General features: G+C 44.3%; 1 protein-coding gene across 1 annotated transcript in view; it reads left to right on the top strand.

Moving 5' to 3' along the window:
- Positions 1-12,734, top strand: part of LOC147620214 (uncharacterized) — a 57,074-nt gene extending 44,340 nt beyond the window's left edge. Inside the window, exons 17-22 of the mRNA XM_086772602.1 lie at positions 3,409-3,665; positions 4,102-4,284; positions 10,220-10,434; positions 10,550-10,767; positions 12,109-12,235; positions 12,328-12,734. Of these exons, the coding sequence (XP_086628728.1) occupies positions 3,409-3,665; positions 4,102-4,284; positions 10,220-10,434; positions 10,550-10,767; positions 12,109-12,235; positions 12,328-12,331 (1,004 nt within the window). The 3' untranslated portion in view covers positions 12,332-12,734. The remainder of the gene's footprint in view (positions 1-3,408; positions 3,666-4,101; positions 4,285-10,219; positions 10,435-10,549; positions 10,768-12,108; positions 12,236-12,327) is intronic.
- Positions 12,735-16,067: the final 3,333 nt, after the last annotated feature.

Below are 16,067 nucleotides of genomic sequence, written 5' to 3'. Positions count from 1 at the left end.
AAACTGCTGATGTGCTCTACTGTAGCAGAGAGGGCTGCTGTCCCAAGATATAAGCTGATATAAAACACTGATGTGCTCTACTGTAGCAGAGAGGGCTGCTGTCCCAAGATATGAGCTGATGTAAAACGCTGGTGCTGAACGGCGAAGATGATAATCTGATATAGTGCAGGTGCTGGCAACAGCAGCAGCAGATGTATGATGTGGTGGTGTCTGATGTGATCACCGATGTGGTACAAATGCTGAATGATGAAGCGAATCTATATATATGGTGGTGTGCTGCTGGTTGGTCCAGGGAATGCTGTCGGCCAGCAGCAAGAGACCCAAAAAAACCAGAAAGAATAAATAAACCCAGTAAAATCCCCTTTTTAGGGCTGGGAAAAATGCCATTTTCACACAAGAGATCCTTCTATTAGTTTAAAAATAGCAGCGCAGGGGCTAGATGTACATGCTCAGAACCCTCATAGGGGGCAAAAGCAAACTGGGGAGGAGTGTTTCCCTCCATGGCTGGCCACTCTCAGAGGGAAAACTACCTCCTACAAACGGGGAGGGAGCCACACAGGCGGCCTGTAATTCCAAGGAATCTCGCCTGTGTGCCATGTGTGCAAGAAGGCCTTTCACCTTCTAGGTATGCAATCTGACGCTTCCTGAAGCTTCCCCCACTGAACGCTGAGGGTATGAAATGATGCCAGTCCAAATGGAGTGGATGGTCTCGGCTGGAGGGGTGAGAATACCCTCAATGGCCTCATTACTATGGGCCTGCCATGCAGCTATGCGCTGCGTATGATCTCCGGCCTGCTGGGGGTGGGGACTGTATTAATCCTGCGGTGAAAGAGTTGGAGGGCATTTCCAGTTGCTGCCTCCTCATAGAAAAGAGTGGGGCTGGCCTCAGTCACCCATGCTACTGCCCCCCAGGTGATAGTACGCGGCGCAGATGGAACCGACGTGATTATGTACAGGATCCTCTACAAAATCTGTTGCGCTTTGAGATTGTCCCAGAGGCAGTGCTGCTGCGACTCCGGGAGATGTATGTTTACTGGTTAGTGTTCCAGTATAGGTATTACTGGCATCATGTGAAATGTGGCATTAATTAAGGTAGATTTCTGCAAATATAGATCTATCTATTCACATCTACTCTCACTGTTCCTACTCTTGAGCTTTTGAGGCACATTGAAAATATTTGAAAAATATTTTCAATATGCAGAAGCTCTTTATTCCCTGCAGGTACTGTCCCCTCAACAACATAAGTAGTCAAATAAACAAATTTACAAGAGTCATGCTATTTGTGTCATTTTCATAGAAAAATGGATGTGAAGATGCAAAAAACACGCCAATGAGGTGATAGCTCAAGTGGTGAAGATGTTTGTCTAGGACAAGGAGGTCCTGGGTTCAAAACCTCACCACCTCCTCGGCAGCATCGCCTATGGCGAATAAAAAAGCACTGACGGGCAGAGAAAAATGGTAATTACGGAGGACTCCATGGCAGCCGCTCCATCTACCCTGACTGACACCGCTCCTCAGTGTCTTCTAGCCTCGTCTGACACTGCTTTGGAGGATGTCACCGTCAGCTGCAAGTTCATTGGTAGCAGACCGACACGCAGCCAGATCAGGGATCGTCTACTGTCAGCCCTTGGGGGAGAGCATGGTTGGATTACTGATGTCCAGCTCTTGGGCAAAGGTTATATCAGGATCGAGTTTGACTTGGAACCTCTTTCTGAAAGCACCTTGGCGCGGAGCCCGATGCTAGTTCGGGAGGCACGTGTGTTCTTAGCCCATGTTCACACCCCGGTGGCACCATGGTTTCTTTCCTGATTCGAACCCTTTGGCAGGAGCTACTGGCTTCCTAGTTACCGTATGCTTTCCCCGGCTCCCCAAGGAGTACATGGTGAGTGCTTGGTCATATGTTGGGACAGGTTCTCAAGTCCCTCCTTGCCTGCCTCCATGGCTGCCAGGGCTGCTGGGATTTCTTCGCTCTGGGTGCTTCTGGCCTAACCAGAGAACCTTCCCTAGGAGGTGGCAATCGCTCACCTTGACCAATCCTTTTGTCTTACAGCGGGTGGAGTTTTCTCGGCTTTTGGGCCAGTGTTTCGTCTCTAAACAGATGGGCCACCTTGCTCGTGCTTGCCCTCGACGTCGCTCTTTGACTACCTAGACTGCAGCTGCAGCTCCAGGTGCGGAGCCCCCACCCACTCGCCCACGCCCTCCGCCCCCAGCTGCCCCTTCTACAGACAGCCAGCGTCAACCAGGTGCCGGTGAGAGCTCAGTGGATCCCCAACAGTCAATGGAGCACCAAGACTGGCAGCGAGTCAGCCACTCCTGCCGTCACTGGCCAGGCCATCGCCAGGGCCAGGGTGATGATCGAGGAGGTACTCCTTACAGAAGGAGGACCCTCATGCTGTGGCAATGGTTCACACACAGAACCGTTTTGACCCATTATCTTCAGAGAGCCGTCCTACGATGCAGACTCATTGGCCCTGATAACCACACATAGCTAGGACCCACATCCTCCCTGCTCTGAGTCGCTCGGATCCCTCCCTCGGGATGCTCCCGCAGAGTCAGCCCAGCAGCAGGTTCCCCACAAGGAGCCCCCCTCCTCTGGCCAGCATTTCCAGAGCTTGGACTCGACAAATCCAAGCCTACGCCCTTGCTTTACCTTGCCCTAGGCTTGGCTATGCATAGCCAAGCCTAGGCCAAAGCAAAGCAAGGGCATAGGCTTGGCTTTGTCAGGTAATCCAGCCTCAAGCACTCGTTGCCCCAGTTGATTTGGCACCTAGGGAGAAGACGGAGGCCTCAGCAGCACACCCCCGCCCCCCTCTTTTTCTCTGCCATTTCACTACCGATTCATTTTGTCGCAGTCTAGTAGAGAGCCTCCGCTCTCAAGATGACACTAGATTGGGAGGTACGTATCGCCACTCAAAGTAGGCCTCTAGTTTGGCTTCCTACTTTTGTACTAGCAATGTAGCCTTCCTTTGAGAGCGGCCAGCCACGGAGGAAGTGCCCTTCTTGTGTTTCATTTTGTATTAGCAATGTAGCGCCTTCCTCCAAGAGTGGCCAGCCATGGAGGAAGCACCCTTGTGTTTCAATTACCGTTGTTTTGCAGTGTTTTTATTTTGCCTTCTGGGCAGGTTTCTTTTCAACTAATTAAAAAAACCCTTTTTGGAATTAAAAAAAGTGGATTTGAAGATGCTGAACATTTGTGCGAATGAGGAAAATCAATATACAGGACCTGCGATAACTACATTTTCATATTTTTTCCTAATCCAGATTTATCACAAGGGTTCATTTCTGAAAGAGGGTGGAATGTCAATGTATGTGATCGTGCTGTTTGACTGTTCTAGAATCATCTTTAGCTTGAAAGTTGCTGCTTTGTTCTCATATTTGAAAGTTGCTGAAGCATGATCCCATTTGCAGGCGTGGTTCTTGTACAAAGTCTGCAGTTAACAGGTTTGTTCCAGTATGGTGTTAGAATGGCTGCAGACACTGAAAACTACTTTACCAGTGTAGAGAGGATACAAAAATATACAACACTACCTGTAGAAGCTCAACCGAGTACCTCACCTGGAGTGATCCCAGATGGATGGCCTGGAAAGGGTGAGATTGAATTTATAAGTTATACAATGGCATACAGAGAAGACCTTGCTCCAGTTCTACAAGATGTTTCATTTAAGGTACTGCTGGCCCAAGTTCATCCACAAATAACTCAAATGCGAGAAACAGAACACTTGTGCTTGAAAGGAACAGTGCCAAATTATTCCTGCAAAAACAAAAAGGACAGATTTATGATTTTTTGAATTAACAAATTCTGAAAGAAAACTACAAACCTTAAAGCAGGTCATATAAAAAATGGTGGGTAGGAAACAACATGATATTTTAGCCTCAAAATAACGCCTTACAAGGATTTAACATAAACCTACACTTTACAATCTGGTATTTACATGATTGTTTGTCCCATATATGGAAGTAAAAGGTACATCAATTCCTTTGATAGTTGACTGTTGTAAGTCAATTGTGTTGAATATGAGCTCCCACTCCTGTACAACCCTGAAATGTGTTTCTCTATTTTTTGCAATGATGGAAGAACGTGATTGATGTTCAATTATATAGGTGGAAGCACAAGAGAAGATAGGAATATTGGGGCGGACAGGGGCTGGCAAGTCAAGCTTGGCATCAGCACTATTTCGCATGGTGGAGAACACTGCATGCAATGGGTGCATTCTTATTGATGGAGTTGACATAAAACTAGTGGGTCTTGATGACTTGCGACAACGTTTGTCTATCGTCCCCCAGGCAAGGCACCTAATCTTCCTTGCTTTTATTCTCTTCAAAAAAGTCACAGTTAAAGCTATGAGGAAATAGAATTGTTATGAGTGTCCTATTGGTTATCAGAGGGGGGGCGAAATGAAATAAAGAAATAGAGATTCAAGGGGTTTATAAAACGAAAGCCAGCATTATAGTGAAAGTTTAAATAGGTTCATTCTGTGAACCCACAAATTTTACCACAAAACTGTCCTGCATGCAGGATCTCATTGCTCAACAAACCCTTTCGTATGTTTCATTTCTAAAAGAGGGGAGCATAAATGATAGAGAACATATTGAATAATCTCTGCGTCATGTCACAGACACTACTAAATTTACTCAACCCCATTACAAATGCCACAATAACAATAACAGCCTCTAAATTTTAGCCCGCAATAATTACTTGCATCCCCTGCCTCCCTTGTAACATCATGAAGATAAAGTACTACCTCAAAAGAGACCACCTCCATACAGCAAGTAATACTGCTGTCAAACCACAAACCAAGAGCCAAAGAATAGTTAGCATTGTCTCTCTATTTTTAGAACTAACTAGTAATGGTCACGTAAGGCACACCAAGCGCAAGTCATACCTTAAACCCTCCTCTTGCCACGGTCAGATCATGTAGGATGGATGAATGTCACACCCCAACAGCTTGTGCCTAATGTACTGCAATGTGTAGGTTCTATGTTGCTTGAACTTCTGCTGTAAACTATCGGCTTCAAAAGTGCTAAGCTTGTTCTAGATGGGTTAGGCTAGATAAGTGGTTAATAGTAGGAAATTATGTTAATTGCATTTAAGCTTGTTGTAGATGGATTAGGCCAGATTAGTGATCAATAGTAGGAAATTACGTTAATCACATTTAAGCAGATGTGTACATCGCAGTCTCGCATTATTGATGTGCATTGTTATGCCATTAGGATAATGGATACTGTACGTTGTAGGCTCACATTTGATGTGTATTTTGTTATTATGCCATGAGTATAGTGGATTAGGCTCACATCTGCAGGAAGTCACTCTCCTCTAGGCATAATTGAGAGAGTTTTGTTGCAAGATGCGTGTCTCCAAGCAAGTCCACATAATCTGATGTCTCCAAGCGCACCTCTTTCAGGCTTCCCCTCTTTGCATTCTGGCCACCCCCACCCCCTTCGCTGGCTGTGCTGACCTGTGGGTGGCAGCTGCTCGCCATTGCTCCCGCCCTCCCTCAACCTGCTGGTCCATCCCTCCTACCCCAGACGTCTCTGCCTCCCTTTTGCCCTCTCCTTCCCCCACCCTGGATGTGCTGCCGCCTCCTCCGCCCCTTCCGCTTCTCCTCCGCCAGCTGGCTTCAGTGTTTTCTATGTTCAAATTGGACTCAGTGGTTCTGTTGTGAGCGAGTCGGCTCAAAACGAAATTCGTGTCTAGAATGGTAGACACATGTACACGCACTTGTTGAACACTCCAATTTGCATTGAGGGGGAGTGTTAAGATTGGCAATGCCAAAATTGATGGGGTGAGAGATGAGTTGATCAAATTGATTGGAGAGATTTTATGCACACACCCAAGTTTACATTGAGGAGGGGTGTTGAAATGTGCAATGTAAAATGAATGGGTTATTTGGTTGAGTGTGTGAACGCACCCTAGAGGTGCAAGATATTGCGGCAAGATAAGAATGCCACATGTAATATTGAATGGTGTATGAGTGTTGACCAAAAGAGTGGAAAAGATGTTGCCACATGGATGATGACATGTAAAGTGGGATAAGGCTAGAAAGCCTATATCATTGTATGATTCATCGTGAATGCATGAAACAGAATTGAGTGTTGAGTGTGCAATCTCTCTCTCTCTTATGGAGTTCTTAGTGTGGTATAATCCATCTTAATTATGTTGCTTAATCTATGTCTATCACCATGATCAATCCCATTTTAGGACTGTTTAACACGGAGGCGCCTACCTCGCTTCTACGACCTCTCCATTCTAGATAGCCCCATGGCGGAGATATTTGATCTGAGGAGAGGGCAACACTTCAATTGATCAGCATACATGGATCTACTTGATATACATTTTTCAGTATTTTCTACTTAGTATTATCTAGGAGTGTTACTTACAGTTCTTATAATTGTAAGATAGTCAGTTTATTGTACTTTTTCAGTTTCATTTGGTTGTTCTCTTTGATGAGACACCAACTTCAGATGTACTCTCAGTTTTGGTCTCATAGGTCATCATTCTCCTGGGGGACTTCAATGCCACGACCGCCCATAACCAGAGAGTATTTTATGATACCTCAGAGGAGATGTTGAGGGAGCTTGATGTTAGGGATATGGGCCTATCTAGACTCTCACAGGATGAGGAACATACAGTGTATGGGCGGTATTTGATAGACATGGGGACTGCACATGGATTGGCCATCCTGAATGGCCTACAGAGATTCCCGACATCGGGCGGTTTCACTAGCTTTCCACATCGGCATGGTGCTAGTACAGTGGACTATGTTATGGATCAGCCCAGTCTCATTCCCTCTTTTCAGGATGTTATGGTAGGCACTAGGCCGGTTGGAATAGAAGTGGATCATGCTATCTTGTCCTTCACTCTCACATTTCAGTTCAGCATCGCTCCATTGGGACAGGTCTCCAAAAACACTCGTTATACCTTTACGAGGGAGACTGACACCATGTACACGGATGAGATATACAGACGCTTATGTGCCGAGGAGCCGGGACGGCCATTAGATGAGCTCACTCAGATATTGATAGAGACGCTTCATGCTGCAACATCAGAGGCATATCCCCATAATCAGCCTACACGGAGACGATCTGGGAACATGCCCCACAACAGCTGGTATGATGAGGAGTGCAGAGAGATGAGGATCAGATTACAAAGAGAAGGTGCTCATGGGTGTTACCACTCACAGACAGTCACGGATTACCTTCCGGCACCTAGTGCGACGGAAGAAGAGTGCTTATCTTGCTCAGTTAGAGAGGGATTTATATCAGTTATTTATGAGTCAGGACTTAGGCAAGGCATGGAGACTATTCCATGAGCATTCACCATCACCAGCCATTACCTCCACAGAGATTTGGGGTGAGTATGCAGCATCCCTGTAACAGCACCAGGACAGCCACCCCTGCCAGACCCATCGAAGCCATGCCCAGAGACATGTGCTTTCTTTACTGCTGAGATGGTAAGGAAAGCTATTGACAGGATGAGGACTGGGAGAGCATATGATCATGATAGTTTGGCAGCAGAGCACTTTATTCATGCCAAAGGTATGCTTGCAGAGCTTATTGCTATGATGTTTAACCGAGCCATGTGTGAGGGTTTTCCTGAGATTTGGAATATGTCTACGATTGTGCCTATCTTCAAGTCAGGGGATCCCATGCTTCCTGGGAATTATTGTACCATCATGATTGGTCACACATTGGCTAGATTATATGCATCTATTCTTGAGCAGGAGTTGAGTAGATGGGCAGAGAGAGAGGGCATACGTGCATCAGGGCAGGCAGGGTTCAGGAGAGGTTTCTCCACTCTTGACCATATCTTGACACTCAGAGCTATTATTGAGAAGGGCAGATTATATGGCAGGAGGATTTATTGTTGCTTTGTGGATTTCCGCAAAGCTTTTGACAACAGTACCGAGAGCCAGACTGATGCGCAGACTACAGGAGATGGGAGTGCCCACAGAGCTGCTTTGGGGAATCATGGCTTTATACAGGACAGTTGTGGGGCAGGTACGTACTACTCAGGGTATATCTGAGATGGTTCACTCCACTATTGGGGTGAAACAGGGCTGCCCCCTTTCTCCCACCTTATTTGGGATGTATGTGGATGAGGTTTCGGACTATGTAGAGCGGGAGGGTGACAGAGGAGCACAGCTAGCAGGGACATGGATTCCGCTGTTTTATTGTATGCTGATGATATTGTGCTGATCTCATATTCTCCAGAGGGGATGCAGCGTTATTTGGATGCATTGCACACGTTTGCAGAGGACAGTGGATTGTCTGTTAACCTTGGTAAAACGAAGGTGATGGTGTTTAACACCACAGCACAGTGGGTTAGGAGGTCAATACCCACCTTTACATATGGTCAGGAGATAGTGGAGTATACAAATGCATATACTTACCTTGGTGTGGTTTTTAGTGGCCCACTATTTTCCTTGAGGAGAGCAGCGGAGACCAGATTGACCAGAGCTTATGCAGCATTGGGGAGACTAGAGAGGATGTGTTCGCAGGTTTAGTTTCAAGAACCTCGAACAAAGCTCTGGCTTTTTGACACTTTGGTCACTTCAGCCATGCTGTATGGAGTGGAGATATGGGGACCCTCAGTGGATCACCACAGCCGAGCTGGTAGCACTTATGGATGGAGATGTATGGAGAGGCCCTTGGTTTCTATGATTTCCCGGATGATTAGGGCCAAGGCCTCCGTACCACATGATATTATCCGCGCAGAGATGGCTGCTCCCCCATTGGTAGTAGAGGCACTCACTCGATCAGTCTCCTTTATACATAGCACTTGGGCTCTCCCTAGAGACAGATATTCTCGCTTAGTCCTGGAGTCTTCATGACAGTTGGGATCACAGGGAGACGGATCATGTTGGTATGCACAGATGACAGCTTGGTTCCAACTCCATGGCTTTAGTATGGACAAGCTACCTCCATTTCAGTACTCCCTGGATGCACCCTCCCTCTCTCTCACACGGGCAGAGATTACCAGACTTATCAGGCAGGACTTGACTCAGCTGGACACTAGGAGAACATGGATACAGCCGACACACGAGCTTGGTACGAAGATGGCTTTCTATAGAGATTATCTTCTCCAGCTCACGGAGGATGGGTTTGTGATTAGACCCAGCTACATGGATACTCATCTTTCTCATGGGGTACGGTGTGCTATTGGTCAGATGCGCACATCCTCACACTAGCTAGAGATTGAGACTGGCAGATTCAGAGGAGTACCAGCTGAGGCCAGGATTTGTCAGCTGTGCCAGATGGAGCCAAAGACAGAGTTACATTACAAATGTCACTGTCCAGTATATTATGAGATACGAGGCTGTTTTCACTGCCTGTTCAGAGAGGGTTTCGGACGACTTTCTAGAGTCATGAGATACCAGGATCAGAGATGCCTCGGATTATACTTGTTGGAGCTGCGTAGACATAGAGAGGGTCTCTTGAGAGGGAGGGGATCAGAGAGGGAGAGACACCTACAGAGGCAAATTACAAACTTCTTTCGACCAAAGATTGAGCAGTCAAGCCAGCAGGCATTGCAGCTAGCCCCAGAGTATAGCCGCACCAGAGGTACACTGATTGATCGGGCTATAGAGCTGGGGCGGTCCATGCGCCCCAAGATGAGAGGCCCATCTCGACACCGGCGGAGACTACAACAGAGGATCAGGACCATACTAGCACGGCATGGGAGACGTCCAGTCAGAGTACTCACCATGGAGGACATTGAGGATATCCGCCATCGATCGATGAGAGACATCTTTGGATAGTGATGTATATGATGCTTACCTTTGTTGCTGGAGTTTTCCTCCCAGATGTTATCCATTAGGAGCTCCTAGTACCTTACTTTTCCTCATAGTTGTTTCAGTTTCAGTTAGTTGTTTAGTTGTTTTTAGCTTTTCTTACACAGACATTGTGTCAGATCCACCAATTGTTGTAACCTTTTTGGTCTCATAGGTCATTTTGGCCTTCTGAAGACGTTAATATATCATTTCATTTCTCTCTCTCTCTCTCTCTCTCTCTCTCTCTCTCTCTCTCTCATTTTTTTCTGCCCCTATTTTCTGCACATTAGGGTTAAGCCTAACCCAACAATAACCTGAATATTAAAACGATAGGATAATTGTTTTTACGCAATAAAAAAGTAATATTGAATTCTGGTTTAGTGATGTGATGCATTGATCTGGAAGTCTATGATGAACTGGTGGCAATCAATGTTGCTTTGAAATTACAGGATCCTGTGCTTTTCAAAGAAACTTTAAGGGTGAACCTGGATCCTTTCGAACGGCATACAGACAGTGAAATATATGAGGCCTTGGCTAGGGTGCAACTAACAAAGAAGATTCAAAGTCTTGGCAAAGGCCTCTATGCTGTCATCACAAACAATGGGGACAACTTTAGTGTTGGTGAATGCCAGCTTTTATGCTTAGCACGAGCCCTTCTACGGAGGTAACATAGCATAAAAATAAAATTCATTTCTTCCATGCATCCTTATCTTGTTTTGCTCAAATAGCTTACGATGGAACATGGAATGAACCTCATCCTCTTTACTGATGTTTTGCAGATCTAGAATAGTTGTGATGGATGAAGCAACTGCAGCAGTTGATGAAGAAACTGATGAATTGATTCAGGCAGTCCTAAAGACCGAGTTTAAAGAGTGCACAGTTCTTACTATTGCCCACAGAATCAACACTGTCATTTATTGTGATAGACTCTTGGTTTTGGCACATGCGGGGCACATTTCGGAGTTTGACTCTCCAGCAAATCTTTTACGACATGCAGGTAAAAAGGCAATCTCAACACGATTTCTAATTTTTAGGATTTAGAATAGCGTACTACAACAAGAATATGTTAGTTCTCCAAGGTGCAGAAAAACCGCTGACATTTTCACAACAGATTGAAATTACTCATAATACCCCTTTTTTTTTCCAGAAAATAGACTTCTATAAGTAAGATAGAATCGTACAAAAGGGAGACCTCAGACCAAAAATGTAGGGAGATCTCAGCCAATCTGGGGCATTATGCCGCCATAAGAGTCCTGTAGAGGTCGTGGAAAAGAATATGCCACGGTCCCATTGTCTCATAAAAGAGTTGCGCTTTGATTGCGCAGCTCTAGAAGATCCTTGTATACAGGCCCTGGTGGCCATTAGAATGTGAACTGTGTCACTCCATATGCTGCAGATACATTGGGTATCATAAATCTGAGTTCCCTCAATGGCTCTGAACATCTGGCCTTCCAAATATGCCATGCCACAATACTAGAAATAATCTCCCAGACAGTGTCAATATGCTATGGAGGTGCTATATATCCTGACCGGAGGGTACTGTGCCCCCACGGGCTACTACTGGTAGGATCAGTTATTGGACCGGAATAATCAGTCAAGGCATCACAGTCTGGACTGGCACGGGGGTTTCCATCCAGAATGGCTATTGTAATAGCACTGCTCAGTGGCATGATTGGTCAGATTACAGATGGCACAATAACGAGTTGCTGTGCAGTCTTCCTTCAAATGAATAGGTTTGGAACATTTCCCTCGAGTCGCCCTCCAGATCCGGATGTTCCCCAACTGCCCCCAGTAATATCCTGTAGTAGGCATCTCCGTGCTATGCCCCCACAGACAAGAATAGCCAGGGCCCGATCCCTTACCCTCAAAGAGAAGCTGCATCAATAAGAAACTTTCAACCATTTTGCACCATGAGGTGCTCAACCTCATCTCTGAAGAGAGTGTAGTCTGCCTATGTGTTGCATCATTTTTATGTTCTTGTTTGGAATGGCAAATTTAACCTTTAATCGATGTTCGCCATCAAATTGCCTTGTGGAACTAATTTTCTATTGTACATGATTTATTACTTGTGATATGGGCAATTCCAAAGAAGCACGGTATTGTTGAGATCTCCCTACCTTTTGGTTTGAGATCTCCCTTTGTGTGATTTCTATATTACTTAATAGAAGTCTCTTTTCTGAAAAAGAAGGACAAAGGTCACTGCCATAGCAACAGCAGCTATGAGCATTTTCTTCAAGTATTATTCCCGGATAGAACTTCTTGCGAGTGTTTCTTTCAGACATCGTTCTCTTTATTTTTGATCTGTGAGGATTAATATTCTTTTCTCTCTCTGGTGCAGAAGAATCTTTTGAGGAGGGAGATCATCTTTTTGCAAATATGGTGGCCAATACTGGCCAGGAGACTGCTCAAATCCTCATGAAAGCTGCCGAGGCTGCCGAGAGAGCAAGAAGGGGAAATTCTGAGCAGTAAGTAGATGAGAAGCCAGAGTCAAGTTTCTAGCTTCAATTTCAAGAAACTAGTGCAATGGGCTCACCGCAAGCATGGGCCACTGTCACAGGTGATTGAAACAAGAGAGCAAGGTATAGGTCATGAGCACTGCCACCACTTGTGTCATGGTGGTGATCTTTAAAACAAAGAGAAATCGATAATGAACTGAACATCACACAATTACAGTTGGGGGCATATTAATCTATTGGAAGAAAAGGTCTACCTCCGAGAGCGGCCAGCCAGCCTTGGAGGAAGCGCCCCTGTGTTGGCTGTTGCAGTGCTTTGTATTTTGCCTGCTAGGCAGCTTTCTTGCATCTTCCAACAATGTAATATGTACTTGCAAGTGATGGAAACTGTCAGCACTCTCTTCTCCCTACTCTGTTTGTCCGTCATGCTCGTCGGTCGCAGATTTTCTGCTGCAGTCTGTAAATTGCAACAGACAAACCTTTATTTATTTGATCTATTGTGAGCTGTCCATTCCGATGGTTGCTGATGTGTCGTGCATTGAGCTTTCCACTGGCCGTTACTCCCGACGACCATGACAGACAGAATGGTCATGGGATGACCATTCTGCATAACAGGGCTCCCGGCTAGTGCTAGTCACCCTGACCTACAGAATGGTCATCTCCATGACCATTCTATACTCCACGGTCTTGAGTCTTGGGAAAATAAATCCCAACCATCACATCAGCAAGCTTTGTTTTTAAAGAACTAGTTGAGAACCAGTGTTTCGCACGTCTTTTGAGGCTTCCAAAATCAAATGCCACCCAAACCTCCTCCTCCCTTTTTCGAACCTCCAAATTTTTTGCCACATGGCAGCTTTGTGAAACTCTTCCTTAAGATAATATGGAGATGTAGCATAGGATATTGACACATCAGCAGTGGGAATTTTACTCGAAAGAAAGCAAACGAGGTGATGACACATAAGCAGTGAGAATGTTAAAAAATAGAAGGCCAATAAAACCTTGACACATCAGCACATGGAATATTAAAAATAGAGAACTAATAAAAATTTGCCACATCAACAAAGAGAATTTTGAAAAATTGTTCCACTACCCAAGACCATGATGGTTGGGAAAGTCAATGGGTTTGGCCTTTCCCTAGGAAAATGGGTCATTGGCTAGCGCCAGCTCCCCATTTTTCTCTAGGGAAAGGCCATGGGGAGGCCTTTCCCTACACAATGTCAAACTGACAACAACTGAGTGTAATTTTAGGTGTTTGTAGGACCAGGCTAGCATTGATTTGAATGTTCCATGTCTCCTGTTGATATCTTAGCCTCATGCAAGATTGTACAGGAGATCAATTGAAGGTATACACATGGGGAAAATGAAATGTAAGCTAGGTACAAATATTGTGCACTGCGTAAAGTGTCAATGCATAGACTAAATCTCATTCTCCTCTTTGAATGCATAATTCTCTACAAATTCTATGATTGAGATAACCTCTAATGGTGGCGTCTATGGTAGTCTCCTGAGCACTCCCACCATCAATCCTCCTCAGGTAAGGTGACTTCTACATGCTAGTCATGTTTTTGTTGCTATTTTTGGCAAGCAACCCACTGAATGGTTTTCTACATATTTTCTGTCATGTTTTAGTCTGCAATTTTAGGTATGCACACAATTCAGAAGCGACCCATGGTGGTGAAGCACATCATCCAAGAATTTAAGAATACAGTCCTTGAATTGGTGTGCTTCCATCAAGCGACATAATTGTGCATGATGAAAAACTTCAGCTTGGTCTTCAAGAATTGTAGAAATGGCCACTACTACATCTTCTTATTCAGGAGATCTTTTCTCTTTTGGTCTTCCACCTCCACATATTCAAAAACTTTCACAATAATATTCTTTCCTTACTTGTTGACCTCCGAAGGGAAGCATTCCAACTTCTTTACACCATAGTTTATGCATTTCCCTACCAGACACTTCTTATCATGGAAAGTTGTGTCCTCTTTCTTTGGGCAAATTATTGACTCCCACAACTGCATGACACCTTTGAAAGTATGGCCTGAGGCTAAACAACCTATGCTTGAATCACCAATGCTACAAACCTTGCATTTGTAATGACAACCTGCTACATGGATGCCAAAGCCATGAGAGTGCATGTGGTTCAATGCATCTTTCAAAAAGGAAATTCGGACATGGTATTCACATCAACATGTATACATGTCTCTCAATCAATGAACAAAAAATTGTATGGCAGGAGAAGTAGTCAAAATAGGTCACTTCTTCATATCAGATGACAAAGTGCACGATACATTGTTTGTCCACAACATTGAAAGCTCTTCTATTTTGTCATAAGGTATGCGGGATTTACAGGGATTGCAATGTGTCACTTCTTCTCTACCAATAGAGCATGGCAAGGGAGAACATGATGGGACAGGGGCTGTTGTAAAGAGGGCACTAACTCGCGGCGAACAATTGAAGTCCGATGGGGCTACTTTAAAGTGTGTTGTAGACATAGTCAATTTTTGCAAAGATAAGTTATTTGAGGAAGCTAAAGCTAGTTGTCCCCATCAAAACAAAGAGAATGTGCTTGGGAATTTTGGGAAATCAAAGTGGGAGATGTGAACATGGAGGTAAATTGGAATTACAAGTCTATTAAGAAATCACGATCAATGCATGCTATTCGTGGTCACAACCCTCAAGATCTTATAGGACTTGCAACCAGGCAATTGGCATGCTTTTGTGATGCATGCATGCATGGGCATTGGAATAGATGTGCCAACAAAGCACATGTATAACCCTGGAGGTTTCACACCTTGGTGCCTCTGCCCGATTTAGCAGCCCTTGTGGATGATGAAGATACATATGACAACGTGACATATGAAGGCCATCATGATGTGTTAAGCAATGCACTACGTGTTAGTGACACTTTTGCATTGAAACCAAAAACCACAACCAATGAAGAGAGTGTAGACTTTTATCTGGGGTAAGTGTATTGTAGTTAAGCAGTGTGCTGTAGAGAGCTATGTTGATGAGTGGGAAAATGAAATTACCAAGGGGTCTTATTTCATTGAGGGTCTATACTGCAACCAAATAGAAGATACTTATTCTTTCAAACTGCTCACTAATATGCCCCTAGTTCACATACTTTTGCACCTTCTGCGTTGTACGAAGATACCCATACAGCGGATTGCAAAGAGAAGGCAAATGTACCCTATGACTCTAAAAACCTATAAGGCAATTTATAATAGCATCCCCTTTGAAATTGACATATAACCACCTTCACTATGTAAACATGGTTTTTTGGAAATTTTGAGTGCATTTATGTACTTGCTGCCTTTTTTTGTTGTGAAACTTTAACTTATTACAATGAATTTTGATCATTACCGAGCACCTAATACATACTTTGTAATAAAATATATATCACAATGTCAAGCTCTAACATCCTTTAAAAAATGCTATGCAAAGTGTATCTTCTACCATGCTCCCATCAAAAGAACAATGTGTTAAAATACACATGCAAACAAATTTGGTAATGCTGCTAGATACACATATGCAAAACAACAATGTCCTGATACATACATGCTTAATAGAACCAATAAAGACTGCTAATTAACATGTCAACTAGATTGGTACTACAAGATAGCACTTGATGGTGCTGCTGATTTGCACCTACACACACTGCTAATCAACACCTAAACAATGCTTGAAGAACACATTAATTAATAAAAGTGAAAATATAGATAGATGAGGCTTCCAAAATAGAGTATGATTTGATCAACTTAAAGTATTCACTTTACAAAATCTCCAATGTTTCAAGCATCAAGAACCCCTAGATTGGAGTGTAGCATACATATGGTGAATTGAA

The sequence above is a fragment of the Cibotium barometz genome, chromosome 32 (genome assembly GCF_041138505.1).
Source record: "Cibotium barometz isolate CiBa-2024 chromosome 32, ASM4113850v1, whole genome shotgun sequence".
In the NCBI taxonomy this organism is placed as follows: Eukaryota; Viridiplantae; Streptophyta; class Polypodiopsida; order Cyatheales; family Cibotiaceae; genus Cibotium; species Cibotium barometz.
This window is presented reverse-complemented; position numbering and strand designations above follow the sequence as displayed.